We start from the raw sequence: 8,292 nt of genomic DNA, 5'->3' as shown, positions 1-8,292 counted from the left end.
GCTGGGGTGAATAATTGACGTTGCCAATCAACCTTGGGGCTTACTGTGTCCCTCTTTGGCGATCCAGTCTGAATACTCTAGTTTAAAAGTAAGCCTGCTTTTGTCTCAACTGATTTTCTTTCCTATTTCACGGCTTCATTTTACTCCAATCGAGCCTTTTTCTATCTTGCATATCTCATCCAATTTCATAGCTAGAGACGATCTTTCACTTTGATATTGTCCCTGTGATATACATCTTTCCCCCAGACCATAAACTGCATTGCGATTTTCAGTATTTCACCCGTTTTTATTAAAAACCGTTTGGGTCATTTAAACGGGAATTGTGAAAATTGCAACTTTCAAACGTGTCATTCGGCTGCAGCATGTTTTAAGTTTCCACTTGTTTTCAAATTGTTGATCCCTGGGTCTTGTGATTATTTGTGGTTATGCATTCATGCTAGTGAAGAAATCAGATGTGACTCAAGGATGTAACCGCACATTAATTATTTATGTCAATTTCCAAGTGTCATTTCATGCTATTGAAAAGGGTTTAAGATCCGCTTTCGCCTTTTTTGTGAGGGAAGGTCGGATTTTGAATCTGTTTGCTGCCTATTGTTCCTGACTACCACCTTCTTCTTTCTATACACTCAGAATGTGATTTGTGGGTTGAGGGAAACTTGCAGGTGGAAACCTTACCTTCGGTGCCATCTATCCTAATTCAAAAAGTGCTCCTATTCAATTATGCTTTTTATAGGTTCTACTAGGTTAACCAAGTGCACTGCTTACATTTCCATTATTATTATCACCCTATTGGTGATTGCTGCCCCATATTAAAATTTGCATGATTTTTGTGAACTTTAAAAATAAATAAATATTGAATTTTCACCAACCGTCCTAGTTCATGGTCCATTGTGACCCGGGGTATTTGTAAAAGGGGGTGTGAGACGAGTCGGCTACCGTTTCAATTTGAATGCAATTCAATTAAAGAAAAAGCATTCCTATTGAGCACCACATCCCAGGTCAAGACCAAGTGTCCTGGTCCAGTGTGTGACGCCCGATTGGAATCCTTAAAGAGCATACATAAAGGACGAGTAGCACTGCTACTCAACTTGAGTGACAGGGACTCTGCCACAGGCTTACCATCAGCGCTCTGTTGGACTTCAATGACAGAGGCCAAGAGGCAGTATGGCAATCAGCCACTTTTGGAATAGTCTGATAAATTGCTGCAGACAATTTAGTGGCCTCAGATCCAGTCAGCTAATGCATGGTGGATTACTAGTTTATATATTCAGTAGGAAGACACAAATATGCAGAGTTTTCTTAAAACCAACACAACTTGTTCACTGGTACTCTAGCATCCCAAAAGAGCTTCAAGTAAATTTAAATCAGGACCTAGAAATTCAAATTCCAAGCACTTATGTGAAAGAAAAAGTCCCAGCACTAGCCTATGTTTCTATCAAGATGTATAGATCCTGCAAATGAACATTAACTTCTCTTCTTAAACAAAATGAACGCAAACAATTCTGTTGGATAAAGATATGGCTCAGTAAATTCCTAGCAAGTTAAGTTCTCAATAAAATGTAAATCACACCAACATAAATAAACAACCATGCTCCTCCATCACTGCTAGCTTCCCCCACATTGCAAATGTTGTGCTGGAGAGGTTGAGCCTTTCATGCCATAGTTCTTTGGTCACAAGCTTTGTAATTACTTTGTTGAAAGGTACAAAGATGAATGAAGGCACCAAGTCATGTTGGCCATCTTGTTTTATTTATAAATATAAAACCTTTGGAAATACAAAAATCCAGTTAATTACAGAATTCTTGGACAACAAAGGACAAACAATTCGCTTCTTTCCTTGATGGTTATGTGGAACACAATTTTTCAAGCAAAGCATCCATCCCGCTTGTATTCGTTTTGTTTTTCAGTTTTGGTATCAAGCTGCTTAATTCATCCTTCACTTTCTTTGCTAGATCTTGATCTGCACTCTGAAGAAGGCTAAAAGATAAACGGCAAGATAAAAACAATAAGTATGTTCTGTATGCTTCTTTCAAAAATAAATTGGTTCACAATAGGAACAAATATTGTTGCAGCTAAAATACAATATCTTCCCACTTCTACCACCTCCATGTGTAGTCATTTAGGATGGGTAAAAACACAATTTCTGGAGTGAGTGGCATATGTCCAATTACATTACTTATGCAGCAACATTTTTTTAGTTGATATACTGGCAGAGTTAGGAGGCAGAAACAAAACTACATAATGTACGAAGGACAATAAGATGACGAGATGGTTAAACTGAACAGACTAAGTGGCAACGATGGAACCACAATTGTCTTAGATTAGACCAATTATCTGAACTTTTTAAGCATTCATTCAGAAATATAACTCTTGAAAATGAATCTAGAATTTAATAACCAGGCACATTGTGTGACACAAATCCAATGACCTTACAACACAAACGTTAATTACAATAAATCCAAGATCCAAATCTCACCAGAATTTTACACCTAGTTACTGTACACTAGTTTACTCTAAAAATACCCTTAATTCATACTCAAATGTTATAAAAATTCTTAGAGATAGATTACAAAGTAATTAAAGTACAAACAATGAATTTCATACAAAAAAAAGCCACCCAATACTATTAAGGAAATTACATGTGCAATTACTAAAAGTAATCGTCACAATCCCTGCTCCAACTTAAAAATACTACAACGTGCTTGTCCAAAACCTATGTATCGAACAAGGTATTCAATTTAATCTATCAACATATTTGCTACTTATTGTGGACCAAGAAAGTGCTACTGCTTGACTTAACTCAAATTACATATACAAGTACTAAATACAGCATATTTTATTTAATTCTGATAATGTATTTACTATTTTCCCAATTCATTATACATAGTCAGATCTTGTTCAACAATAGGACCAGGGCCAACTAGCTTAGAATTGCTTGCCATATTTCAGAAATGCTAAGAGCTGTCGTGATTGACCCAATTTTCCTCCGGGCCTTTCTCATTCTATCACCGATCTATGAAAATCACAAACCAAACATATTCAAACATTACACACTGTACATTTATAAACTTGCAATTTGTCCTTTCAGATCTGAAATTTACTGATGTTACTGTCAGTAAATGACTCCAATTTACACCCCTTTTACTGGAATCGTAAGTTCATTTAATAATGTTGACCATCTCATAACGGTGGAATGTAGAAAAGTGGCTCATCCCTTTATTCTACAAGAAACGTTAATAGATTAAATGATTTCTTTTTGCATTTAATTTCTTATATGGTCACTGTGTTGGACATAATATCTTCTGCACTTATTACTGTTGAATTGGCGCAGTTTCCATTCTTTATCACGTTCAATACACCGTGAAAATTCCTGTTCTCTGCATCGGTTTGTGTATAATGGATGTTGCGACGTCCAAAGTAGAACTTAATGATGCAGGAAACAGAGCCCTGTCTGCATTCACACACTAACATCATGGTTCTAGGCCCAAGGTATGGGGGAACGACTAGAACGCTATGCTTTAGCTAGCACCATTGATTTGATGGCCATAGAGCCTCTTAGATTATTGAAAGTATCTGAGAAATATTGAAAGAGAATCCGTCAATCAAATTAATGGTTCTTGTTAATAAAGGGTAGCGGTCTAAGTTGTTCCCCCATTACTTGAAAGACTTCAGGTTAAAAAGCATAAAGTTGGTGTGTGAATGCAGACCTAGTTCTGCTGTCTGCATGCACAAAGTTCTACATTGAAAGTAGCAAAATCCGTTATGCCCTAACCGAGGCAGAGGACGGAATTTTCACTAAGTATAGAGTGTAATAAAAGATTGAAACAAATTACTTATCTATTGGTAATGTTCTTTCATATGGATGTTCCTCCCACAGATTCCTCATCTATGATAATCCTATCCACAGTGTAGCTATTCTTTGTAAACATTTGCACACCTAAAGGGTGAAGCGTGGATCCATTTGACCACTCTATGTAACCAGTGCCGGACATGACATCGGGGCCTGCAGTTGGAGGCTGAAGAGCAGCAACACAGTAGAAATGGTAGAAGTTGTGAGCAGTGCACTTGAGGGGGTAGGTTGGTGGACGATGAAGCTCTGGTACAAAGGACAAAACCACCAGAAAGAACATCTCAGATTCCTCATTTTAGAAACCAACACTTACACCAGAAAGCTCTGGAGTACAGAATGACCAAGACAGACAGTCTGGCCAGACGAGGGATCCAGGCAATGTCCTGGATGCCCAAGTAGAAGACCGACATGTCAATGACAGGGATACTCTGGAAAATAGAGGTAGCTGCCATACTGCTATTAGAATGACTCGCAAGCATTTACTTGTTTACCAGGGTATAACAGTCTAAAATTAGGAGAAAAGATGCATCTGACTCAGCTGTGCATGCAAAGGCACCAACAAACCTGACAGAGGAGATTGTTATCATGGAAATCTCTTGCCCGAGAGACAAACGCTGTGCCAACTTGGGGTCCAAATCATGGAACCGCTCATGCAGCTTGGAGGGATGAGGAGTGAAAACCACATGGATAGGAATATGAGAAAGATGAAACTCAGCACCTTAGGCAGGAAAGGCGGTCTGACTCTAAATCACTTATGCCCACAAAAAGGGGATAGGGCAATACTGAAAGGGCTTGATGCCCACTCGCATGCCTTGCTGACGTTATGACAGCTAGGATATCAACTTGCGGGTGAGAAAGCATACATGGCAAGACTTTGCGCTCGAAAGGATCCACCATCAACAACCAGGTAATAAAGCAAATTTAAATCCCACATGTAAAAACCAAACTGGTGTGGTGGAAACAATTTTACTGAACTGCCTCACAAGGAGATTGCAATCAGGGAGAATTAACCCAGCGAGGGGACACACAAAGGATATATAGCTGTCCGGGTCAGCTTCAACAGTTTACCACAGCATCTGCAGAATTAGAGTGCAGAGAAGAGAAGTTGAGAAAGAAGTTACAGGAGCCCTGTGAGGGAGGAAGGCAATAAGAAGCTAGTTGGCAGAACATTGCCCCTACAGCTAAAGCTCCTGTAGAACTACAAACAAACAATTGGGGTTTTGGCCACGTTATGCACATGTAAAGACCTACATTGGAGTAGAGAGGAGCTTGGAGCGCATGTTTTCTTAGCAGAGCATTGACAAGGCACCGGAGTCAGAAGGGTGTATAAGAGTGATCGTGTACATCAAACGCAGACAAAACATATGGTGGACCCTCCAGCAAGTGCAAGGGCAACTGTGTGTTCAACATGAATGCCCCTTTATGACAGGAAGTCTGAGGGTCGTCTGAATCAGGGGAAATAGCGATTGAAAGTCTCCCGCTTGGCCCTGGTTGAAATAGCCCCGACACAGACTGGCATATGGGCAGGATGAAGACCGGTAAAGCAAAAGAAAAATCAGGAGCGTCAATCAGGGATATGCTCCAGCACTTGAAGCCGCCACCAGGGTTACCACCGACAAAGGAGGAGGAAGCCCAACCCGCTGCTAAAGGAGACATTCAGCACCTGTTGCAATCCATGCAAAAAAAAATCATTGGCGTCAATGGCAAAAGATGTTAAAAGCTCTTTTCAAGAACTGTCCCATACTGTTCAACGGATTGAATCAAAGTTTGAGGACTTCGAAACAGCCTTCTGCGAACAAATGCAATTTTATGATCAACTCGAGCAGAGGGTGACGGCAATAGAATCCCACAGGCGCTCTGCAGAAGAGAAACTAGAGGATGCGGAAAATCGATACCGCAGAAATAATGTACGAATAAGGGGCGTGCCGCGAGAAATCCTAGATCGATGCCTAAAAGAGTATGTTCACGATTTATTCCAAGAAGCATTGGGAGACTAAACCATCGATCTTACACTGGATTGTACACAGTGTTTCCAACTTTCAGACTAGGCAAAATCTTATTCCAGATGTCCTGGTACAAGTCCACTTTTTTAAATATAAGGATCTCCTATCAAAAATCCAGGGCGAAGGTCAATACTATTTTCAACTGTTCCAGGACCTCTCCTAGGGGACAATACAACGCTGCAGACAAATGAAGCCACTCACCACGTAGCTCTCCGAAAAGCGGATCGACTACAAATGGAGCTACACATTTCAAATCATATTTTACATGGGACTCAGCATCAGTTTGCTTTGCACAAGGCGGCAGTGGAAACCCTGAAGATCCCTGATGCAGAGCTACGTGTGCCCGATGAGCAGGCATCGGACGCATCAGCACCACCATGGACACAAACAAAATCAAGGAAAAGTAGACGCTGCGACCGGAGAAGCCCGTCAATGGATAAAAGGAGCAGAGACGAAGAAGCACCAGACAGACTAGGATAGTTGATTAAATGTTGCTCCTTTGGGGGCGATGCTGTGACTTTGGCGGTCCGGGTAATTGAAACTGTGGTACCAAGGAGCTTCACACCAATGATATTAATTGGAACGGCAACAGCAGGTTGGTCATTTTGCAATTGTTCATATCTTAAAGGGCGATCGGAACACGTGCCCTTATTCAAGCAGAGTGCTTGTTGCTCTCAGTAATATGGTATCTTGTCATCGACCCTGCATGGGGTCGCTTTCGTTTTGAGTTTTTCCCCATACCTTTATTTTTACTGTGTGGCCATATGATCAGAAACATGATAGGGAGGATTACTTAATCGAGAGCTGGACTAGGGTACGATACCCTGCGAGTAGGAGCTAAAGTCGGGAGGTCACGGGGTAAATTGGTCCTGTGTGCACAGACAGCCTCGGTTTATCGACATAGCTATAGATCATGGCTGATGTGAAAATGGGGTCCATAAATGTCCAGGGGCTTAAATCACTGATTAAAGGAAAGGAGTCCTTACGAAATTAATAGAGCTCAAAACAGACATTGCCCTTCAAGAGACTCACTTACTGAGCAGAGATGAGTCTCGCATGAGATCGTACTGGCTCCTGCATCAGTACTTCGCCTCCTCCGCTACTAAGAAAGCAGGGGTGGTTATCGTAATAGCGAAATACCTACTATTTGAGCGCGTAAAAATAGTAAAGGATACCAAGGGGAGATAAATTGGGGCTGTATTGCGCATAGCAGGGAAAGACCTTACAGAGGTATCAGTATACGGCCATAACCAGTAACAGCAGTTTTACACAGACGTATTCCCAATTTCAGCAAGGAGAACTGGTACTGGGGGGGCCATTTTTTTTTTAAAACCATCTTTTTAATGGCCTTTTATATAAGCAAGATACCATATAACAGCAATACAGTGAGATTAAATCTTTGAGTGCTCCTATAACCATTTTTTGTTGTACGGCATTGCATAGGTATACTTACATAGTTTAGTCCATAAGAACTATATCTTCAACATTCAACTTTCCCCCTGCCCCAAACTAGGAGTTGCTGCGTCGAGTTTTTGTCCGTCGTACTTCGGTGTTAGTGTACTGTGTATCCACTTTGCCATCTACTCCGTTTCTCATTGGGGGCGAACCGTGCTTCTACAATTCTCAGTTTCTCCTCCTCCTCCTCCCTGCCCCCCTTCTAAGTGTATGGTTCTGTCAGTTCTCAGAATTTTATTGCACTTGAGGGGTTGTGTGCCTGCGGTCTGGCGAAAGCTTCTCTTTCCATTCTACATATTTTGGAGAGCAGTGTGGCTTGCTCTGTCTCAGTAGGAGGGATATTAACCTTTCAGTGACTGATGAAGTTTCCTTAGCGAGAATAGAAGTAAGCTTATGAGTTTGCGGGTGAGCCTGTCGTGCCAGTCATCTGCTTTTGCCTCTAAGATCATTACCTCTGGGGTAAAATCTACGGTGGCCACTCTAATGTAGATGATCTGCCTGTGCACTTCCCGCCAGTATGGGGAGATCCTCGGGCAGTGCCATAGTATGCCTCCCATCGTGCCAGTGGCTTCACACTCTCCAGCAGGCATTTGTTTGGGAAATTCCCATCTGGTGTAGGCACACAGGGGTGTAAGTATAGTCTGTGCAATATTTTATATTGGATCTCTGTTCCTGAGGTTAACGGAAACCAATGGAATCGCAGTGTAGTATTCCAGGATGCCCGTTACCTCTATATATGCCCCCATGTCCTCGGACCAGACCTGCGTGAGTGTGTGGTTCCTTCCCTGATTATTCGGAGCAGCCATTTGGTAGAATGTCCGCAGACGAGGGTGGGAGTCAAGGTGTCATTCCATTTCCATCTCGCAAGGGGCCAGGGTACGTGGGAGAGAGGGTTGTGTGGTGTGGTGGCGGATAGTGGTGTATATTGTGTGGTATGTGAGCCAATCGCTACTGCCTAGGCCGAGTTTTGGCCGCCTGTCTCTG

General features: G+C 41.8%; 1 protein-coding gene across 5 annotated transcripts in view; it reads right to left on the bottom strand.

Annotated features, from left to right (window-relative positions):
* Window positions 1–1,727: 1,727 nt before the first annotated feature.
* The window catches only part of PUM3 (pumilio RNA binding family member 3), a 965,563-nt gene continuing 958,998 nt past the window's right edge, over window positions 1,728–8,292 (bottom strand). For all 5 annotated transcript variants that reach the window (XM_069625739.1, XM_069625741.1, XM_069625737.1 and 2 more), the window contains one exon: window positions 1,728–1,977. In XM_069625739.1, coding sequence (XP_069481840.1) covers window positions 1,845–1,977 — 133 coding nt within the window. In that variant the 3' untranslated portion in view covers window positions 1,728–1,844. The remainder of the gene's footprint in view (window positions 1,978–8,292) is intronic.

The sequence above is a fragment of the Ambystoma mexicanum genome, chromosome 6p (assembly GCF_040938575.1).
Source record: "Ambystoma mexicanum isolate Mex_15411 chromosome 6p, UKY_AmexF1_1, whole genome shotgun sequence".
Lineage (NCBI taxonomy): Eukaryota > Metazoa > Chordata > Amphibia > Caudata > Ambystomatidae > Ambystoma > Ambystoma mexicanum.
This window is presented reverse-complemented; position numbering and strand designations above follow the sequence as displayed.